At 33.2% G+C, this 23,672-nt stretch overlaps 2 protein-coding genes across 2 annotated transcripts; both read left to right on the top strand.

The window, feature by feature from the left end:
- Positions 1–950: 950 nt before the first annotated feature.
- LOC148302732 (putative glucosylceramidase 4) lies at positions 951–4,887 on the top strand. Its single transcript, XM_088271081.1, has 6 exons — positions 951–975; positions 1,069–1,198; positions 2,575–2,731; positions 3,182–3,342; positions 4,568–4,685; positions 4,756–4,887. Exons 1-6 carry the CDS (start codon positions 951–953, stop codon positions 4,885–4,887), a joined length of 723 nt encoding a protein of 240 aa, XP_088127207.1.
- A 7,732-nt stretch (positions 4,888–12,619) lies between these two features.
- LOC148302731 (lysosomal acid glucosylceramidase-like) lies at positions 12,620–22,885 on the top strand. The gene is made up of 13 exons (XM_088271066.1): positions 12,620–12,673; positions 12,793–12,910; positions 13,180–13,316; positions 13,993–14,086; positions 15,161–15,290; positions 15,909–16,065; positions 16,200–16,360; positions 18,245–18,362; positions 18,451–18,567; positions 19,430–19,574; positions 19,949–20,022; positions 20,946–21,226; positions 22,466–22,885. Exons 2-13 carry the CDS (start codon positions 12,832–12,834, stop codon positions 22,563–22,565), a joined length of 1,593 nt encoding a protein of 530 aa, XP_088127192.1. The 5' UTR covers positions 12,620–12,673; positions 12,793–12,831; the 3' UTR covers positions 22,566–22,885.
- Positions 22,886–23,672: the final 787 nt, after the last annotated feature.

The raw sequence follows: 23,672 nt of genomic DNA, 5'->3' as shown, positions 1-23,672 counted from the left end.
TAATCCAGATTTTGTGAACAAGTATTTGGACACACTCAAGATGTTGTAGAATAGTTCTGTAATCAGGTCGTCTCATCTGCATCCAATAGTGTTATCCTCTGTAGAATCCATGAATTTTTTAGTCTTCCTCTACATGTCTTTCGAAATAGACCCATGGCGATTGCTTGGTTTATAATATGCCCAAGCTCTCTTAATCCTATGTGCCCATACCATCTCAATTTATGTTCCTCCAACTTACTTTTGATGCCTGTTACAACAAAAGTAAGCTAGAAAAAAGGCAATTTTTAATTCAGTTGATATTTATATTACATTTTTATGTTAACTACTCCACCTCTGTAGTGTAGTGATAAACGCATTAGACTAACATGCTGGAGGTTCCAACATTGATTCCTAGAAGGTTTTAAAATAAAGAAAAGTGATTTTCTTTTTTTGAACATTAATTGTTGGAATGAAAAAAGATTTTCATTCCAACGATTAATTGATATTACCCTAGACTGGTACCTGTAGCATAGGGCTAATCTAGTGGCCTTCATGTATATAACAATCAAGATAACACTGCTCCTGTAGGATATAGTGCTCAATGTATCATTGGATGCAGGTAAAACTTAATAAAAAAAAATAAAAAAAAATTGTTTCTTTTTGTCAATTTAATACGTTAATCTACAACTAAGCATAATTTAAATATAATTGAAAAATGTAATTTTTTTTCAGTAAAATCATTTTATTACGTTACACATAAACCAAGAAAAGTATTGACATTATTAAATATTTATTGTATTTTGTATTTTTTTCAGAAAAATCTCCGTTTTTTTAAGTCTTTGGGATTTATGGAACCCATTAAAAATTCAAGTTTTTTTTCAAATTCGTTATACAAGCTTTTTCAACGAAGTGAGTATATTTTATAAATTTGAAAGATGTATATTATATGTTTTATCAGCCTCTGTAGCATTATGTTCAGCACGCTCGGATACCGAGGTTCCGGGTTCGAATCGTTTTATTTGGTGGCTTACTATTGTATTAAAGGAAGGTGGTCTAAAAGTGATTAAATGGATATGTCGGTTATTTCAGGAACCGACGTAATAGAAATCAACAGGAATATTACCTACCAGACTATTAAAGGATTCGGGGCCTCCTTTAATGATGCGGTGGGTTTTAATTTGCGTACCTTGAGTAAACCGACGCAGGAAAATTTTGTCAGGTAAATTAACAACAAATCCACCAAAAGATAAAGTTTAACTTCGTATTTTCATAAAAAATACAATACTTTATTTTTTTGTAAACGTTAGCCAGGAGATATGGAGTACTTAATTTCAATGTCTTTGTATTAATTTGGAAATATTGAATAATAAGAAATGTGATCTTATTTCACAACACACGTGGTCTGCTTTGAAAGACCTGGAGAAGGAAGACATGACCATTTACAAGGTCTAGAATAGTATTCTTGACTCTTACGATCGGCTGAAAAAAACTCGCGTTCGCTGTTCTTTCCTTTTTCGGTTCTATAAATTCATATGAACAATATGTTTTAAGCATGAACTTTACAGTAAACTGAGAAGTCATCTCATTGATAACAAACTGAAATCATGCCTAAAATTAAAAACAACAACATACAAACCTGACTCACTGAAACATTCTACCTTTTAATGCATAGATATTATTAAACACACACACACACACACACACACACACACACACACACACACACACACACACACACACACACACAAACACACACAAACACACACACGCACACACACACGCACACACACACGCACACACACACACACACACACACACACACACACACACACACACACACTCACCCCTACCAACATAACTTTCATAAGAATAGCATTATCGGAGGGTTTTTTTAATTGGCCATAGTTTGGTTAATTAATGTTGTATAATATATTGTTTTGGCTGTGAAAATCCCAAATAAAATAAAATAAAATAAAATAAAATAAAATAAAATAAAAAAAATTTAAAAAAAAAACTAACTAACCATCACGCCGCTTCCTTGAAGGGGTAGGCAGAGTGAATAGAACGCCACATCACTATGTCTGCAAACATTCTTCGCCTCTTCCACGTTCATGCATCTCCTCATACATACCCGCCGATTGTTACGACTCCTAACCTGACCACTTTCAAGTATTTGGCATACTTGATCGCGCCATGTTTTTCTCGGTCTACCTATGCTCTGAAAAAAATTAAGAAATGTGTGTTTAGATGGTTTGGACATGTAGAACGAATGAGTGAGGAAAGAACGGTAAAACCAATTTATGAGGCGAATTGGTAATTGGTAAAAAGAGCAGAGGAAGACCGAGAAAAAACATATAGCTCATCAACGAAAAATCTTTGTTTAGTATGAATTCAAATTTTATTCAGCATACCCGTAATTAAATGAAGGCATAAATCTGTAATAAAGGTTTACTAAATTAAAAACAGATTTGGCTGTTAGAATTTTTTTGAATCGTTGTCATCTGCATATTTGACTCTTTAGCCAATACGTTTGCAACCACTGTTCTAAGGTGATTTCAAAAGTTTTAAGTAAGTTGTGCTTACATTTTGTTTCAGATCCCACTTCAGTGATGTAGGATTGGAGTACAATATGGGAAGAGTACCTATTGGTGGATCCGATTACTCTACACATGGATATGCCTATAACGAGCTACCAGCTGATGACACAACACTATCTAATTTTTCACTTTCTTACGAAGACTTCGATTACAAAGTGAGTTTGGTTTAAAAAACCGAAGAAGAAAAAAATCAAATGATCAGTTCTTAACTAACTAACTAACCATCACGCCGCTTCCCAGCAGGGGTAGGCAGAGAGAATAGAACGCAACACCACTCTGTCTTTGCAAACATTCTTCGCCTCTTCCACGTTCATGCATCTCCTAATACATACCCGTTGATTGTTACGACTCCTAACCTGACCACTTTCGAGTATTTGGCATACCTGATCGTGCCATGTTTTTCTCTGTCTTATGCTTACATTCGCCTCATAAATTTGTTTTACCGTTCTTTCCTCACTCATTCGTTCTACATGTCCAAACCATCTCAACACACCTTTCTTAATTTTATGATCAGTTCTTCTTATGAGTAAACTGTGATTGAAGAATTTGCTATTTTGTTATTTCTTGTTACATCATATGTTATTTAATTGTATAATTTATTCTAGATTCCACTAATCCGACGAGCTCAAGAAATGGCCACGGATGAAATACTAATATTGGCTTCAGTTTGGTCTCCACCGGGTTGGATGAAAACTAATGGGAAATTCATTGGGCCCGCCACACTGATCGAGAAGTATTACCAATCGTATGCCAACTATCATGTCAAGTAATTAAACATCAACAATATTTTTAAAAAAATTGAGTGTGTCCAAATAATTGTTCACAAAATCTGGATTAAATCTTGAATTTGTGAACAGGTATTTGGACCCACTCAAAATGTTGTAAATGAATTATCTGGTCAAATTATAAGCTTAAATAATAAAAATGAAAATGATGTTTTCTGGCGTTTCTCATGTGTGTGATTGAAATCCAGGAAAAGACCTCACATACTAATATAAGAGTTTCTGCTTAGTAAAAAGCTTCTTTACATCTCACAAATAGATGTCTCTAGTGAAGTTCTAGTGATTCAAGACCAAGGTTTCTAAATTGGTTCATATATATAGAACTTCCAAGAATTTGAGTAGTGTGGTTGTCAATAATGTGTAGAATTGGTGAATGTTACACGTGTGTAAAGTGATCACTTAAACCAGCCTATGACGGTCGTCAGCCCCGTAAATGCCCAGACTTCCATATTCTTATTCATCTTTGATGAGATGTCAAAAAATAGTTTTTGTTATAGCAGACACTGGATTATTCAGCCTTCGGATGAAATATCAACATTACATCTCAACTTGATGTGAAGTAGCTTTCTCGAAATATTTCTTAATATGAAATAAGATGGAATTATGAGAATCGCAGGCCTTATGATTTGTCATTTGGGTGACTTAAGCGATTACCTTATACACATGTGTAATGTTCACAATTCTGCCCATGATTGAAGGTATCAAATTGTGGTAGAGTGGGTTCGAACCGAGAAACTCTGACTCAAGAGTCCGCGATACTAACCACGGGACCACAACCCGACTTTTACTTACAAACAATTTACCCTTCGAGTTCTTAGACTATAATGGGGTCCTATATCATTCGTACATATGTACCCATGCACGTTCTTACATCTAACTAACTAACCATCACGCTGCTTCCCCGCAGGGGTAGGCAGAGAGAATAGAACGCCACACTACTCTGTATTTGCAAACATTCTTCGCCTCTTCCACGTTCATGCATCTCCTCATAAATACTCGCCGATTTTTACGACTCCCAACCTGACCACTTTCAAGTATTTGGCATACCTGATTGCCATGTTTTTCTCGGTCTTCCTCTGCTTCTTTTCCCAGTTCTTACATCTAACTTCAGTTATCCTCACACCCAACCTCCCTTGTCATACACACATACCTCACAATTTATGAGATATTCTGTGACTTTATCCTGATAATGAAATTTCTGGTTTACAGGTTCATCAAAGAATATAAAAAATATGGGATAAATATTTGGGCTATCAGTACAGGAAATGAACCATTGGCAGGATTTTTGCCATTAATAAATTCCTTGGGATGGTTCCCCTACAAACATGTAAGTGTAGCGTTCATAAAATTATTCAACTTTGTTTGCAAAGTTTCGTTAAAATATTCTCTGGTTTTAGGGGAAATGGGTGGCAGAAAACTTGGGACCATCAATCAAGAAAAACCCAGAACTTTCCAACGTGCAAATATTGATAATAGACGATTCCAGATATCTGCTTCCTTGGTACCTAAATTTGGTAAATTTATATTAAATTATATTAAATAACATATTTCAAATAAATTGTCGCTATTAAAAGACACAGAATCTTCTAAATTACAAATATTGGCAAAAGATGAGTCCAGATACATATATGATTCCTCGGAATTTTAATTTGGCAAATCTGTTTCTTTAATTAATCAGTATGCCAGTCAAAATCAAAAAGTATCTTTTAATTTTGACTGGCATACTGATAATATTCTAATTGTTACTCTTTAATTGTATGTAGTCACTATAAATACAAAACTGCTACATGCACAAGTGGACCAAGTCATCACTGAATAGAGTTATCTGATTTAACTTACTATACGACATAATATCATATTTTACATAACAATGGGTGTGTGTAGTGTTCGAAATGAAAACAGTCTTAATCTTTTTCATTGCACGTTTCGAAAGGGTGGTACCAGTTCTCGTATGCTTTTTATGTAAGTTATATCGAAATCATACAGGAGAAAGTGACCAAGTGCATTTTTTTTACAAAAACGTGATCATTGATATCTTACTAGCTTAATATTGCCTTTAAAAACATCCCAAAGGATTTTAAACTTGAAAGTATAATATATTGACTTGGTAAAATGACTAACTGCATTATTTTTTTATTATTTACATTTATTTAAATCACAATTTATCCATATTTAAAGCATTTTTTTTACAGAGACCCACCAAGCCACTTTGTGAGTCTTCTCGGTGGAGTTCGTTTTTAATAATTTTTTTATTGTTTTTAACGATTTTAACCTAATATACACACAAAAAAGAGAAACAAATTAAGAATATAAACATTTTACAATTTTCATAAAATGAACTCTTGATCATTTACCCATTCCTTTATTTTGCTTTTGTTCCATATTTTATTTTGACCTCTAACATCCGTCGGCAACAAATTAAAAATGTTCGGAACGATATATTGCAGTGTTCGACTTCCATATTTATTGTTAATTCTTGGGACTATCAAACCTTAGTAGTGTGAAAATCGTGTATCATGGTTGTGTTCTAAAGGATTTCGATATTTTTGTCTAGTTTGTTGTTCAACGATGATACTCATCCACAATATTCCACGTACCGGCAGTAATTTCAAATGTTTATATATCAAGATTGGATTGTCCCTTTGATTATATATATGACTGGGCACAATTTGTTTAATTATGGAATATTGCAGAATGTTTATTTTGTTGCCAAGCAAAAGTGACTTAAATGGCCCTCCTGAACATTTTACGTTTTGGTAGTTGGTCACTTTCTCCTGTACGGCTACGATATATTTAATTTAAATAAGTTTACAAAATTGTCTTACACCATGAAATCGATTTTACTATTTAATTAATAAGATCAAAAACATGTTTTTTTTTAAAGATGGCAACTTATAAAGACGTAATGCAGTACGTGGATGGCATTGCGATACACTGGTATGCAGATTTCGTTATTGGACCTTCAGTTATAGAGGATATCCATAAGAGATTTCCTGAAAAATATATCATCCAAACTGAGTCATGCGTTGGTAAAGAAAAAGCACCATAATCATTATTTTTCTTTTCATTACACATATCCGCAAATACACTCATCAAGTGGAATTATAGGTTTAGGAGACGTTTGGTAGGATCACTTTCGCAACTTAGGTGGTTTGGTATTCCTCCTTAGGACTTTGGGTTTGGGGGTGAGTATAAATTGCGAGAGGCACTACTCTACCATATTATGTATTTAATATTATTTTTTGACATCTCATCAAGGATGAAGAAGAATATGGAAGTCTGGGCATTTACGGGGCTGACGACCGTCATAGGCTGGTTTAAGTGATCGTTTTACACACGTGTAACATTCACCAATTCTACCCATTAGTGACAACCACACTACTCAAATTCTTGGAAGTTCTATATATATGAACCAATTTTGAAACATAGTTCTTGAATCACTAGAATTTCACTAGAGACATCTATTGGTGAGATGAAAAAAAGCTTTTTACTGAGCAGAAACTCTTTTATTAGTATGTGAGGTCCGAATCCTGGATTAAAATCACACACATGAGAAACGCCAGAAAATATCATTTTCATTTTTATTATTTAAGCTTATAATTTGACCAGATTATTTATTTTTAACATTTTGAGCTTGTCCAAATACTTGTTCACAAATTGGGATTATCACCAAATATAGGAGTATTTTTCAAATTATTTTTTGACATCTCATCAAAGGTGAATCATCTTTGATGAGATGTCAAAAAATAATACGAAAAATACTCCCATAATTGGAGATAATTCAGATTTGTGAACAAGTATTTGGACATAAACAAAATGTTGTAAATATATTTAATATTACCAATCACAACTCTCAGAAGCCAACGAACTTTGCCTTTACGATCATATTAAACATGAAAACAGCGACGTCGTGCCAGTGTTAGCGCCAACGTCTAGTATCAAAATAAATAAAATTGATTAACGAACATGGAATTTGATGAGGCGTTATGTTCATTTCCAATTATGTGTGATTTCAGACGTTTTTGGATCGAAGGTAAAGTCGGCATTAGGTTCATGGAAAAGAGCAGAATCATATGTGTCCGGAATTTTGGAGGTATGTACTCGTTTATTTATTTATTTATTTTCTTTTATGTACATAACAATTTTCGTCATATATGTATATGTTACATAAAAAAACATTAAGCACAAGTTATTCCATGTACACACACACTTTCATATATATACACACACATACGCATTCATACATACATGCTTGTATATGAACAGGTAGATAGAAAATAAGATGGAAAATAATAAGTATGAAAATAATTAGTGGTCATAACCGCGAATTACACCAGAAGTAGTATTTTCCTCTTAGAAGAGGAATCCTCAGCTTTCCTCAAAGCAAATCGAATCAGCTTCTCATGTGTGTGATTACAATCCAGGATTCGGACCTCACATACTAAAAAAAAGTTTCTGTTCAGTAAAAAGGTTCTTTTCATCTCACCAATAGATGTTTCTAGTGAAGTTCTAGTGATTCAAGAATAATGTTTCAAAATTAGGTTATATATATATATAGAACTTCCAAGAATTTGAGTAGTGTGGTTGTCAATAATGGGTAGAATTGGTGAATGTTACACGTGTATAAGGTGATCATTTAAACCAGCCTATGACGGTCGTCAGCCCCGTAAATGCCCAGACTTCTATACTCTTCTTCGTCTTTGATGAGATGTCAAAAAATAATACAGTTTTTTTATTACTTTTGAGTAAAAACCTGTAATCGGAATTTTTATTTTTATTTTGTAATTTTTTAAAAATATTCTGTTGGTTTTTCAATAAAAACATAAATAAACTATGTCGTTGCAAATGTTATGCCTAGATCTTTCACCGCTGCGATTCTTCCAAGTACTCGGTTATCCATTTGGTAACTAACTAACTAACAAACTAACCATCACGCCGCTTCTTCGCAGGGGTAGGCAGAGAGAATAGAGCGCCACACCACTCTGTCCTTGCAAACATTGTTCGCCTCTTCCACGTTCATGCATCTCCTCATACATACCCGCCGATTGTTACGACTCCTAACCTGACCACTTTCAAGTATTTGGTATACCTGATCGTGCTATGTTTTTCTCGGTCTTCCTCTACTTCTTTTTTTACTTTACTTTTATTTTTTACTTTTATTTGTTTTACCGTTCTTTCCTCACTCATTCGTTCCACAAGTCCAAACCATCTCAACACACCTTTCTCTCTTTATCCATTTGGTACCGTATGTAAATTGCTTTGGATGCGCGCGAGTATAACAAGACAAAACACTTTGAAACATTGAAGATAAGTTCCTTTTGCCCCAATCAAATTTAAAAATGAAATCAGCCTGAAAAAAGCCCAAGGAGAACCTTGTCATCATCAAAGTTTTTTTGTTTGTTGGCAAAGCACCCAATATTGAGTAATACATGCCACAAACAACTGGTATTTTTTTATTATGCTATAAATTACTAATTTTTTTTAATGATTATTAATACTTGCTCAAATGTTTTTGCGATACTTTTTCAAGTGATTAATCAGGGAAGGTTAAACATGTATGTTTTCAACCCCGATGATGACAAGGTTCTTGCAGAAACTGGTTGGATAAAAAAAGTACCAATTAAAAGTAGTTAAAAACATGAAAGTTTTTATTTATTGTTTCGGCATTAACTTTGTGGTAAGAAATGTTACAATGGTTAAAGAAAACACTTCGTTTTTAACCACTTGAGTTTTATTATAGACTACATGTTTCAGAAGTTAAACTTCCATCATTCAGGTCTGTATAATAACATATTATACAGACCTGAATAAGTTATTATACAGACCTGAATGATGGAAGTTTAACTTCTGAAAAATGTAGTCTATAATAAAACTCAAGTGGTAAAAAATGAAGTGTTTTCTTTAATCATTGTAACATAAAAGTTGTTTATATGAACCAATTTAGAAACCTTGTTCTTGAATCACTAGAACTTCACTAGAGACATCTATTGGTGAGATGTAAAGATTTCTTTACATCTCACCAATAGATGTCTCTAGTAAAAGTTGTTTTATTTTATAAAGAAGTATTATAATGATTAAAGAAAACACTTGTTTTATACCACTTGAGTACTCAAGTAATCATTGTAACATGTCTAACCACAGAGTTAATGCCGAACAATTAATAAAATAAGAAGTATTATATTTTGTAAGTTGTATAATGTATTTGCCTTAACTTGTTTTTACATATGTAGAACCTAAATCACTGGTACGTGGGATGGATTGATTGGAATATGGCTCTAGACATAAATGGCGGACCAAAATGGACAATCCAAACCCACCTTGGTTCACCAGTGGTGACAATGGGTGAAGACGACGAGTTCTTGAAGCAACCCTCGTTCTATGCCCTCGGCCACTTCAGTAAGTTTATACCGAGAGGATCCAGAAGAGTACACTCGGAGAATAAGGTTGGATCTGTCGATCACGTGGCTTTTTTGAGACCGGATAGTGGAATCACAGTTGTATTTTACAATCCGTAAGTACTTTTAAACGTATTCTGCACTTTTGAAGAAAATTTACATTTAGTTTTATTTTTGAAGTACTTAAGGAAATCGTTTTTACTATCAGTAGCTTGTCCAATTCACTCAAGCTTTTACATGTGCTGACTTTCCACTCCGAACATAAAAGTTTTTTTCTGTTATTCTCGGTTTCCTCGATTCAATAAAAGTACCTACATTTCTGACTCAATTTTTATTCCCTTACAGCTATTGTGTACTTCACTCTGAGTTCTTTTATTACCGTTCTCTGTATCATTTCAAACTAATTTCGGTCCAATGTGTAATCATTTGGAACGTAGGACTAGAATTATCAATTAAAAATCATGTTGACGCTGCGTCAAACCAATGCATCACGCATCGGATCGATGCATTATTAACTTGATCGTCGATTGAATCCTATAGTACATTGCTTCGAAAAGTCTAGTGTTGTGAAAATTACCACAATTTTCCAAACTTTGATTGCCTGTGTTCAGTTAAGTAGATTTACATTTTGTATTAAACATAATATGTTGCCATAATATGGTATATATGCACCTCTGAAAATTCTTAATTTAGTAGGTGTACCTTGAATAGAAAAAAAATGGGGAACAATGCTATAGTAGATACTCAAATATAAAACTACTTTTTTTTCAGGACCAATTCGGAAAAGACGGTTATAATTCAAGAAAATCGAAAAGGAAAAATTACAATTAAAGTTCCAGAAAGATCTATCCACACTGTTATCTATTGGTGATACGAACATTTGAGATAGTTTGAAATTTGAGACTTCGAATTACGAAACAAGTTTATTGGAATGTTTGATTTGTTCATTTGCTCATACTTGAACATATGCAACAATTCAACACACACCTGTCAACGCCTTTTGATTCGTCTGCGAGGTTACCAATGGACCGCGTGCACCCCAGTACGCCGATGATCTTGATTCTCTCGAAAAACCCAACTCGCCTACATCAAATATTTTCATGTTTTCAAATTATTCATTAAATAATGCTTTCGTTTTTCCAATAAATTTGTGCGACACAAAAAAAAGATTATCTATTTCTTTTTTGGAGAATATAATAAAAAAAATGAAGTACGTTATTATTAATTATTAGTGTGAGCTTCACTTATAAAACACAACTATTTATAAAGCCACTTTGGTGTGAAGACGAAACGTATAGAAAATTAATGGAAATAGTGGTATTTACCAAGTGAAACTCAAATTGAAAATGAATATATACTACCACAAAGTGACTGTGGCATTACTTAAAGAAAAAATTATTTGAAATGATTCGGTGTGTCCCTGAAACGTTGGTTCAAACTCAAACTTAAAATGATCGATGAATTGTTTAAAGTTTATAAATATTGGTATAATTAAAAGTCTTTTCATACCTTTTTTGCGTAATTAAATAATACTATACAACAGATTTTTGTACCTACCTAATTTGATACTATTAATCAAACGGAATTAAATGGTTTACATCGCCTGCCTGTCAGCGTCAAAATCGTTATGAAATTTACTTTTTGTATCAATCAACCTTTGGAATGATGTTTTGAGAAATCATTGCCAATCATAGTTCACTGTTTTTTTTGAAAATTAGCACAAATTAATATCTTCACAATTATAAAAAATAACCTAAGTACAAGGCCTTTTTTTTCTCCATTGCTCTCCAATGTTTTCAAATTTAAAACGAGATATTTATGTTTTTTTATTTTTCTCTCTTTTTTGTGTGTACATTAGGTTAAACTGGTTAAAAACAATAAAAAAATAATAAAAAAAGAACTACACCGACAAAACACACAAGGCTTGGTGGGTCTCTGCAATTTTTCAAAAAATATGTTTAAAATTGTGATTTAAATAAATGTATACATATTATTTTTTGACATCTCATCAAAGATGAAGAAGAATATGGAAGTTTGGGCATTTACGGGGCTTACGACCGTCATAGGCTGGTTTAAGTGATCACTTTACACACGTGTAACATTCACCAATTCTACCCATTATTGACAACCACACTACTCAAATTCTTGAAAGTTCCATATATATGAACCAATTTTAGAAACCTTGTTCATGAATCACTAGAACTTCACTAGAGACATCTATTGGTGAGATGTAAAGAAGCTTTTTATTAAGCAGAAACTCTTATATTAGTATGTGAGATCCGAATCCTGGATTATAATCACACACATGAGAAACGCCAGAAAATACCATTTTCATTTTTATTATTAAGCTTATAATTTGACCAGATAATTTATTTACAACATTTTGAGTGTGTCCAAATACTTATTAACAAAATCTGGATTATCTCCAATTACAGGAGTTATTTTCATATTATTTTTTGACATCTCATCTTTGATGAGATGTCAAAAAATAATATGAAAATAACTCCTGTAATTGGAGATAATCCAGATTTTGTGAACAAGTATTTGGACACACTCAAAATGTTGTAAATGTAAACAATTTATGTAAATAAAAAAAAGACATTAGGCAGACCTGTGAAACCAAAAATTTCGTACGATCTGTACAGACATGCTAGACACTAATTTGTAGATAAATGGACCGCAGATCCGTTTCTTACCAGCTCGTGACTTTTTGTGGTTGGGAATTAGCTCTCGAACTCTTTTAAAAGCAAAGACAGGTGATCATGCATCTAGCGGGGCCTTGGGCGTCTCATTTGATTTGTGTACCTACCGTTGTTTGGGAACCACTGAATTTGATAGTATCTGTGAATAGGACAGTGTACCCCTCATTAAGTAAAAATTACTTCGAGTTGAAACAAGGAGCCGCCAGCCATTTGGCGTGGTAGGTTTTTTTTAGAAACAAAAATCATTTAACACATTGTGATCGGGCAGTTTTTTGCTTTATGCTTATAAATAATATGATTGTTTTTTCTAAACATATTTTTTCATATTTTTTTTCAGCTGATAAGTGAGCGTGTCTAGTTTAATTATCGACCCAAAATGACAAATAATAAAAATACATATTTTATAATATTAAATGTAATAATCATCTTCATATTCCTCAAGAAATGCTGTATGGGTATGTATTTTAAATAGTGTTTTCTTGTTATTTTACTAACAAGAAATGGTTTTTGTCCCACTGTGTGACCAGAGTGTAAGTCCCTCCTCAAGCACAAGAGCTTAGTCTCTTTGTTGGAGAGGCACAGTGGCATTTGTATTGATTATGTTAACATAGAAATGTAAGAGTAAAAATGTATGGCAGATGAATTAAATTTTTATATTCTTTATATCAATATAATTTTATATTTAATAAAAAAAATTTATGAAGTGATTTATTTACGTTTAAAGGACAAGAAAAACCCTGCCTACAAAGAAAGTATACCCATAGTTCCTTCGTGTGTGTTTGTAACGCTAGCTACTGTGATGAAACACCCAAAGTTGTTCCACTGCCTTCTGGCTTTTACATGCATTACACGTCAAACCAAGTGAGTACTTTTTCATTTTCCCCCGTCCTGGTTGTAGGATCTTCCAGTATGGTCACCGTCACCTAGGCCATGCCTTCGTATCATGTTATCTCCCTTTAGCATCCATATTTTTTTGGTCTTCCTCTAGATGTCTTTCGAGTAAGATCCATGGTGATTTCTTGGTTCACAATATGTTCAAGTTTTCAATTGCCTTTCCTCCGCCTTACTATTGATGTCTGTTATAGTAATATGGAAAAAATAAGATTTTTAATCTTGTTGATATGTATACGTTTTAAAATTGATAAATTCACCTCCGTTGCGATACTAACATAGGTATTAACGCATTCAGCTAGTATCCTGGAGGTTCTAATTTTGGTTCTTAAAAAGGTTTTGAAATAAAAAAGCTATTATTTATTCCAACAATTATTTGATATAACTTTGAACTGATCACCTTGTTTTCATGCAAATAACGATCGAGATGACACTGCTCTTGAACCATGTTGTGCCCAATGCATAATTGAATGCAGATCAGGTTGAAAAAGTGCTTGAGTATGCATTATTTATTCTTTGTCAATTTATTACGTTTATCTACAACCAGGAACAGTTTAAATAAATGAATGAATAAGTTTTTTTTTTAAAAAATCATTTAAACATGTTACCCATAAACGTTTTTCAATTACTATTGTATTTTTTTCAGGAAAATCTTCGTTTTCATAAGTCTTTGGGAACAATGGAACCCATTAAAAAATCTTTTTTTTTTTCAAATTTGTTTTATAAACTTTTTCAACAAAGTGAGTATATTTTTATCTATTTGAAAGAGTAGGTATGTCTAAATGCTTACGTACTTTTTGATACTTTGGTAAAATTTAGTTTCTGTTCACAAAACCTCCCTGGTTACAAAAAAACATCAGTTATTGGTTTACTATCTGTGATACAAGTATTTGGTTGTTTTATTTTATTTACGGCTATTTACAACATTAGCAAAAATATGTGCGATAACAATAAAAAATACGCTAGTAAAAATCATCACTTACAGTAATCATCAATATTATACACTAAATTTAATACAATACAATAGGTATTCAAAACAATTCGTCACATAAACGACAGATACATACCAGAAATATATCTGGAAATTCTCTTCGGCGAATTTTCTAAGTTAAGCGAATAAAAAACGTATGTTCTGAACAACACGGATTCATAAGTGGAAGGTCAATATTATCGAATCATTAGATCCATCAGAAATACATATCAGATTCACTAAAAATAAACACCAAGCAGATTCAATCAATTCCAACTTTTCAAAAGCATTTGATAAGGTTTGCAACAAAACATTGCTGAATAAGTAACAGAAACTTGAAAACAATGGTCGTCTCTTTAATCGGTTACAATTTTGTCTTCTTGACAGACAGACAAATGTTTCTATACCTTCACCGCAACTAGCGGAGTCCCACAAGGCTCTCACTCGGGCCCAATTCCGTTTATACCACCTATAAATGATGTTATAAACATCTTTGACGATGACCAAATACTTATGTTTGCCGACGATTTAAAGAATATCAAATATAATTATCACATTAAGGACTGTGACATACCAGAAAAAAATCTGGAGAGACTTAAATATAGGTGAAATATAAACGAACTTTTTCTAAGCTCACAAAAATGCCTAACTATGAGATTCTTGCTTTTTATCGCACATAAACAAAATTACCAACAAATGTATGAGAATGCTCGGTTTCATCAAAAGAACTACTTCAGACTTCGATGATATAAATTTCTAAGAAAACTTTAGTACGGAGTCAATTGGAATAAAGAATTCGGTAGTAAAAATCATCACTATCAAGGAGTTATGTTGGTTTTTTCAGACGCTGACGTAATAAAAATCAACAGGAATATTACCTACCAGACTATTAAAGGATTCGGGGGTTCCTTTACTGATGCGGTGGGTTTTAATTTGCATACCTTAAGTAAACCGACGCAGGAAAATTTTGTCAGGTAAATTAAGAACAAATACACCAAAAAAGAGATTCATACCGTATTTACAATATAAATGCATTAGTTTATTTTTGTAAACGTTTTTAAATTTAAAATCCATGTTTCATAATAAACAACATTTTGAGTATGTCCAAATACTTGTTCACAAAATCTGGATTATCTCCAATACTAATATAAGAGTTTCTGCTTAGTAAAAAGCTTCTTTACATCTCACCAATAGATGTCTCTAGTGAAGTTCTAGTGATTCAAGAACAAGGTTTCTAAATCGGTTCATATATACAGAACTTCCAAGAATTTGAGTGGTGTGGTTGTCAATAATGGGTAGAATTGGTGAATGTTACACGTGTGTAAAGTGATCACTTAAACCAGCCTATGACGGTTGTCAGCCCCGTAAATGCCCAGACTTCCATATTCTTCTTCATCTTTGATGAGATGTCAAAAAATAATATTTCCTAATTAATTTGGTCACTCTTGTTGCCATTCACTAGTGTCAGCTTAAAGCAAGACGATCTGTCTCCATCTCGCATCTGTGTTGCTTCATAAGCATTTGTTAAACTAAAATGAAACGATACGTATACTCTAAGGTGATAAGTAAGTTGTATTAATATTATGTTTCAGATCCCACTTTAGTGATGTAGGATTGGAGTACAATATGGGAAGAGTACCTATCGGTGGATCTGATTTCTCTACACGTGGATATGCCTATAACGAGCTACCAGCTGATGATATAACACTATCTAATTTTTCACTCTCTCACGAAGATTTCGATTACAAAGTAAGCTTTGCTTTCGAAAAACCGAAGTAGAAGATACAAATCAAATGATCAGTTTTTCTGTGAACGAGGAATTTGTAAATATTTTGCAATTTCTTCTTCCATCATTTGTTATTACATTGAATTATTTATTCTAGATTCCACTTATCCAACGAGCTCAAGAAATGGCCACGGATGAAATACTTATATTGGCTTCAGCTTGGTCTCCACCGGGTTGGATGAAAACCAATGGGAAACTCATTGGACCTTCCATACTAATCGAGAAGTATTACCAATCGTATGCCAACTATCATGTCAAGTAATTCAATATAATCAATATTAATTTTATTTATTTTATAAGACACTGGATTATTCACCCTATGGTTTCTAGTTTAACACCAATTTAATTTAACAGAAGGGAAGCAAGATGAAAGCGGATTACTTTTAACACAAATTTATTCAGTTCTTTAAAATTACAATCAAGAAATATTTAAGAATAACCGCGTGATTCTAATGTGAGAACAGTTGAAAGACGTGTCGATCGGAGGACGGGCGGTGACGAAATGTAACGGGCCGGTTTTCGTTCGCTGCGGGCTCGGTTAGGGTGTTCGGTTATGCTCGTTAATTCGATTGTCGAGTTGCCACAGATGTTGTGGGTTGCCACACGGCCCTCCTCCAGTGTCTTTGAAAAGAAGACATGATACTGTAATCAGAAATTTTAAAACATATGGGTGAATTGTACATATGTAGTTTAAACTGTTTTCTTGCTGTTGACTGTAGTTTGTTTTTCTTGGTAAAATAAATGTTTTTATTTTTACAATTGTTTTTATTTTTTTTATTTCAAGCGTTCATGGTCGAAATTTGGATTATTCACCCTATGGTTTCTAGTTGAACACCAATTTAATTTAACAGAAGGGAAGCAAGATGAAAGCGGATTACTTTTAACACAACCCTACGGATAAGATGTCAATATTATAAGTGTCTCAACTTGATATGAAACATCTAACGTTCCTCTTTATATGAAAGAAGATAGAAGTTTAAGAATCTCAGAGCGTACGACCTGGCGTTAAACACTTGTGTAACTAACGTTCACAATTCTGCCCACTATATGCAATGGTCTCGGTACTTTGATATAATTATAAGAAGTGAACTAAAATTAAGTAATACTTAACAAATTTCACAACTGGTGGCGATATAATCAGCCATACTTCCAAACGTATTGAAAAATTGTACCTACATGTAGAGGGTTCCAAGACCGCTGTTTGTAAACAGGTTTCAAAGATGAATGCAATATGGATGTTTAAATATGGCAGAATGGTGAAAAATACACAAGTGTAAAAAGTGATCGCTTTAACCAGTCCATAACAGGTTGTAAGCCCTGGGATGCTTAGACTTCTGTCATATAAAGAGGAAAGATAGATGTTTCATACCAAGTTGAGGCTCCTTGTAATAATTAATTATCATTTTAATTAATGCCATTATCTATATCCGATGCTAATATGGAGTATACTTTCTTAACAAATCAAGCCTAGGATCGTCTATTGGGTGCATTCTGGATACATTCACCCAGTTCAATTCCGTTTCTAAAACAGCTTTTATGTTGTTGGGAGTGATAACTGTTAGTTCTAAACACACCCACACCTCTTAATATCACAATTTTCAATCATTTTGACTCTTAAAGACTTAAAATTTGTTTTGAATATTGAAAGCATTAACTTTGTGGATAATATTGATATATTATTTCGAAAAATAAAAATACTTTGTGTTCTGATCCACTCACATTTTTACTAACCAACTAGTTTCGGCAACAACCTGTTGCCCTCTTCAGGGTTAGAGTAATAAATAAATCAGTATATACAGTATATACAATATACAGTAATAATAAAATCAGTAATAAATGTAACCCTGAAGAGGGCAACAGGTTGTTGCCGAAACTAGTTGGTTAGTAAAAATGTGATTGGATCAGAACACAAAGTATTTTTATTTCTCGAAATAATATACTTAAAATTTTACTTACAAACAATTTGGAGTTCTTAGACTATGATGCATCCATTATCATTCATACATGTACATATGTTCCCATGCACGCTCATATATCTATCTTCAGTTATCCTCACGCACTACCTCCCTCGTCATACACATGCCTCAAAATTGATAAAATACACTTTGACTTTATCTTGATAATAAAATTGATGGTTTATAGGTTCATCGAAGAATATAAAAAATATGGTATAAATATTTGGGCTATCAGTACAGGAAACGAACCAATATTAGGATTTTTGCCAACAATAAATGCCTTAGGATGGTTTCCCTTTAAACATGTTAGTGTAGTGATTATAAATTATTTAACTTGAAACCGTTTGCATAAAGTTGAACATTTGTCCTTATTGAAATATTCTCTGGTTTTAGGCAAAATGGGTGGCAGAAAATTTGGGACCATCAATCAAGAAACACGTGGATCTTTCCAACGTACAAATATTGGCAATGGACGATTCCAGATATATGCTTCCTTGGTACCTCAATTTGGTAAATGTGTACATTAAATTATAAAACGTTGTATGCTTTGAATTGCCAGAGATCTTTTGTTCGAAAGACATCTAAAGGAAGATTAAAAAATTCATAGATGCCACAAGGAGATAACATGATTTAAAGGCATTGCCTAGATGACGTTGTCCACCATAGAAGGACCCACAACCTGAGGACGAGGAGAGCTGACCCCAACAGCCTACAAAGACGATAAGTTGGGAGAAAGTAGGAAGAACAAGATGTCACATGCTTCAAATATGTATATATATATATATATATATATATATATATATATATATATATATATATATATATATATATATATATATATATATATATATATATATATATATATATATATATATATATATATATATATATATATATATATATATATATATATATATATATATATATATATATATATATATATATATATATATATATATATATATATATATATTTATACATATATATATCTTGGCTTGCTGTACTGACTGCCTGAATGCTCGCATCGTAACGTGTAGCGTTACGACGACATGCGTTACGATGCGAGCATTCGTTTAGTCAGCACAGTGAGCCGATCGGATCCTTAATGTATTTATTTTATATTGGTACCAGTTTTTGTGTGATTTTTATGTAAGTTATATGTTCAAGATAACAAAGTTAAAAATAAATTTACATATTGTCATATACTATGATCTCAACTTACTACATAATTAATAACTATTTATTTTTTCAAGATGGCAATAAATTTGAGTAGTGTAGTTGTCAATCATGGGTAGAATTGGTGAATGTTACACTATGGGCAGAATTGTCATTCATCGTCAGATTGATTAACTTTACAATTGATTTATTTCAGATGGCAACAAATAAAGACGCAATGCAATACGTGGACGGCATTGCGATACATTGGTATGCAGACTATTTTATTGGACCTTCAGTTGTAGAGGATATCCATAAGAGATTTCCTGAAAAATATATCATTCAAACTGAGTCATGCGTTGGTAAAGAAAAAGCATAATCATTATTTTTCCCTTCATTACACAAATACACTCATCAAATGGAACATTGGGTTTATGAGACGTTTGGTAGGATGGCTTTCGTAGATTATTAGGTTGTTTGATATTCCTCCGTAGGACTTTGGGTTAGGGGGGTGGGTATAGATTGCTTGAGGCACTGCTACTCTAGCATATTATTCATTTTATATTAACAATCACAGCTTTCAGGAACCAGCGAACTTTGCCTTTAGGATCATATTATACATGAAAACACCGATGTCGTATCAGTGTTAGCGCCAACGTCTAGTATTAAAATTAATTAAATTGTTGCGTTTTAAATTGAGGCGTTTTATCCTAATTGCAATTTTGTGTGATTTTAGACGTTTTTGGATTGAACGAGACGGCATTAGGTTCATGGAAAAGAGCAGAATCATATGTATCCGGAATTTTGCAGGTATTTACTAATTTATTTATTTTCTTTTATAAAAATAACAATTTTCATCATATACTTTATGTATTACATACAAAGCATATAGCTTAAGTTATTCCATATATACATACACACACATACGCATACATGCAAACATGCTTGTATATGAACAGGTAGATAGAAAATAAGATGTAAACCGCGCATCAGGCCAAGTACGCCTGCCATCTTTTCCCCAGACTATTTCCAAGCATTTCCGAAATAAAGTCTGAAGGGAACGACCATGGATATATTTTATACTCCCTCCTGAAGAGATATCTCAAAATTTCCTCTGATTCATCTCTAATATAAGGGAGTATTTAAATCTCGAGTCTGCTACTTACCGATGAACAGTAGAGGAGCCTTAAAACACGGGTGTTGGCAAACACAGTAGCAGTCCGAGTTACAAAACTGAGCATCTTTCGTGCACTTTCATATGCTGCATATATATGGGCATGAAACGACAAGGTCGATTCAAATGTTATGCCTAGGTCTTTTACCTCGGCGATTCTTCCAAGTGATCGGTTATTCATTTGGCACCGCAAGTGAATAGCTTTAACGAGACAAAACACTTTGATACATTGAAGATCAGTTGATTACAAGTTTAAAATTAAAATCAGCCTAAAGCAAGCCCAAGGAGAACTTTGTCAACATCAGGGTTTTTTTGTTTGTTGGCAAAGCATCCAAAATTGAGTGTTACATGCCATAAACAACTGATATTTTTTATTATGCTGTAAATTACCACATTTTTAAATGATTATCTATACTTGCTCAAATGTTTTTGTTATACTTTTTTAATTGCTTTTAGGGTTAAACATATACATTTTTAACCCTGTTGTACGAATAAAAAGTTGTTAAAAACAAAATTTGTTGTATAATGTATTTAACTAAACTTGTTTTTACATATTTAGAACCTAAATCACTGGTACGTGGGATGGATTGATTGGAATATGGCTCTAGATATAAATGGGGGACCAACATGGGTTAATATATTCTATGTTGGTTCACCAGTAGTAACAATGGGTGAAGACGACGAGTTCTTGAAGCAACCCTCGTTCTATGCCCTCGGCCACTTCAGTAAGTTCATACCAAGAGGATCCAGAAGAGTACACTCGGAGACCAAGTCCGGATCTATCGATCACGTGGCTTTCTTGAGACCCGACAATGGAATCACAGTTGTATTTTACAATCCGTGAGTACTTTTAAACGTATTCTGCACTTCTAAAGAAAATTTAGATTTAGTTTTATTTTTGAAGTACTCAAGAAAATCGTTTTTATTATCAGTAGCTTGTCCAATTCACGCAAGCTTTTACATGTGCGGGCATTCCACTCCGAACAAATGTTTTTTTCTGTTATTCTTGTTATCTTCGTTTCAATAAAAGGACCTACCCTTTTCCCTCAATTTTCATACCCTTACGGCTATTAAAAAAAATATTCTGTATCATTTAAAAAAAATCTAGCCTCTTGTTCAACAATTTGGAACGTAGGACCAGAATTATCTATTTAACGCAAATTTGATGCCGAATCGATCCAATGCATCGTCTGAGTAAGGAAAGGGGTCAATATTCAAAGAGACCTCATCGATAGTAATGGAAAGGTCAAAATATGCTACATACCTTTGAACAAGTACTTAGCATAAAAATGTTAGTGATGGTTTTATCTAAACCTAGCTACTCTTTTTTTATGGATATTTCTTCTTCTTCTCCTCCTTGGTGTAGGCCTTGCGAGCTGTTTTCAAGAGGGATAAGCCTCCTACTATGTCGATTCCCAGCTGTCAATCCATATATTTTGTTGTTAGCCCGGAAGTCATCTACCTTGGAGTTGGTCGTGGATAGTTTCATTTTCCTCACATGCTCCTGCCATTGTCTTCTTTGTTGACTTCTCCACCTAACGGCGTCTTCGATCCTCGATCTCGTTTATTTTTCTTATGCTGGTGTTCCCTTTTCTATCTCGTAGACCAAATATGCTCTGTAAAGTCTTCATTTCTAACTGTCCATACTATGATTATAAAACATTTTTAGTCATTTATTTATTTGTTGACTTCTCCACCTAACGACATCTTCGTTCCATTCATCTTCAATCTCGTTTATTTTTCTCATGCTGGTGTTCCCTTTTCTATCTCGTAGACCAGATATGCTATGTAGAGTCTTCATTTCTAACTGTCCATACTATGATTATAAAACATTTTTAGTCATTTATTTTTTATTTTTTTTTGTGTATGAAAATGCGTGGTAATTGTCATTGCTGTAATGCGGATGGTAAATTGAAATGAAATATAGATAGATGTACGCTTTGTCAAGTCTCCACTCTTGCACTTGTGATCCAAATCCATACTCAAAGACACACGCATCATATCAATGCAGTTTTAACGTGATCGACTAAATCCTGTAGAAGATAGATACTAACAGATATTAAACTATTTGTTTTCCAGGACAGATTTCCAAAGGACCGTTATAATTCAGGAAAAACGAAAAGGAAAAATTACAATTAATGTTCCACAAAGATCTATCCACACTGTTATCTATTGGTGATTTGACAATTTGTGATAGTTTGCATTTTGAGATTCCGAATTACAAAACGAGTTTATTGAAATGTTTGTTTTGTTCATGAATGAGTGTATTCAATTAAAAAAATGTTAATCATAATACAAGAAGATATGCAACAATTCAACAAACACCTTTTAACGGCTTTTGATTCTTCTGCGAGGTCAGTCATGAACCGCGTGCACTCCAGTACGCCCATGATGTTGACTCTCCCAAAAAACCTAACTCGCTTAAATCAATTATTTTATTATTTTTATAAAAAAAACTGTAATTTATGCAATAAAGCAGTATGACACAACAATACAAGATTATTTTCCTTTCCTAAAAAAATTGAATTTTAAATTCTCTTCTGAAAAAATTTAAAAACTTTTTTTTTAATGCGTTTTTTACAGACATCATTCTTTAATTATTAATTAGAGGTTTACTTAGTAAATACAACTGTTTATAGAGCCACTATGGTAAAAAGGCAAAATGTGTAGAAAGTTAATGGAATTAGTAGTATTTAAAAAGAAATAACACTTGAATATACCATTTTAAGGAGTTTTATTTATATGTACATACGACTAGTTTCGAAAACTTGAAGATGTTTTCATCTTCTAGGAATTTTTTTTTTTTATAAATAATCAACATAGCATTCTACAAATTTAATTCCGAATCATTTATTAAAATAGCAGTATTTACGAAGTAAAACTCAAAATGAAAATAGATAGATATGAACTGTGTTGCTTTACGTGTGTGTCGTGGCACCTGACCAAAGCTCAGAACAAGAAACTGGCAAGTTTTGAAAATAGGTGCCTCAGGCGAATACCGGATGTAAAGTAGTATGACTTCGCCAGGAAGTCCCTCATACTGGAAGTCCTGAAGTGGAGGAGGTGGACATGGTTGGGACATATCATTAGAATGCCAGCTGAGAGCATTAAACCCTCATGTCTCTCCTTCAAACCCCGAGGATTCCGGCGCGCCAGAAGGCCGCTGACGACCATTCACCGACAATACTCACGATAAGGAGATGGCGCGTGACAGAAAGACTTGGAGACGTCTCCTGTTGGCCATTGGTCCACCTTAGGAGCGAATATGGAAAAAATAGCAGAAGAT

This window comes from Brachycentrus maculatus, unplaced genomic scaffold (genome assembly GCF_059751285.1).
Source record: "Brachycentrus maculatus isolate JH-2025_06_01 unplaced genomic scaffold, ASM5975128v1 h1tg000419l, whole genome shotgun sequence".
Classification (NCBI taxonomy): domain Eukaryota; kingdom Metazoa; phylum Arthropoda; class Insecta; order Trichoptera; family Brachycentridae; genus Brachycentrus; species Brachycentrus maculatus.
Note: the sequence above shows the minus strand (reverse complement) of the source record. Positions and strands in the feature narration are given on the sequence as shown.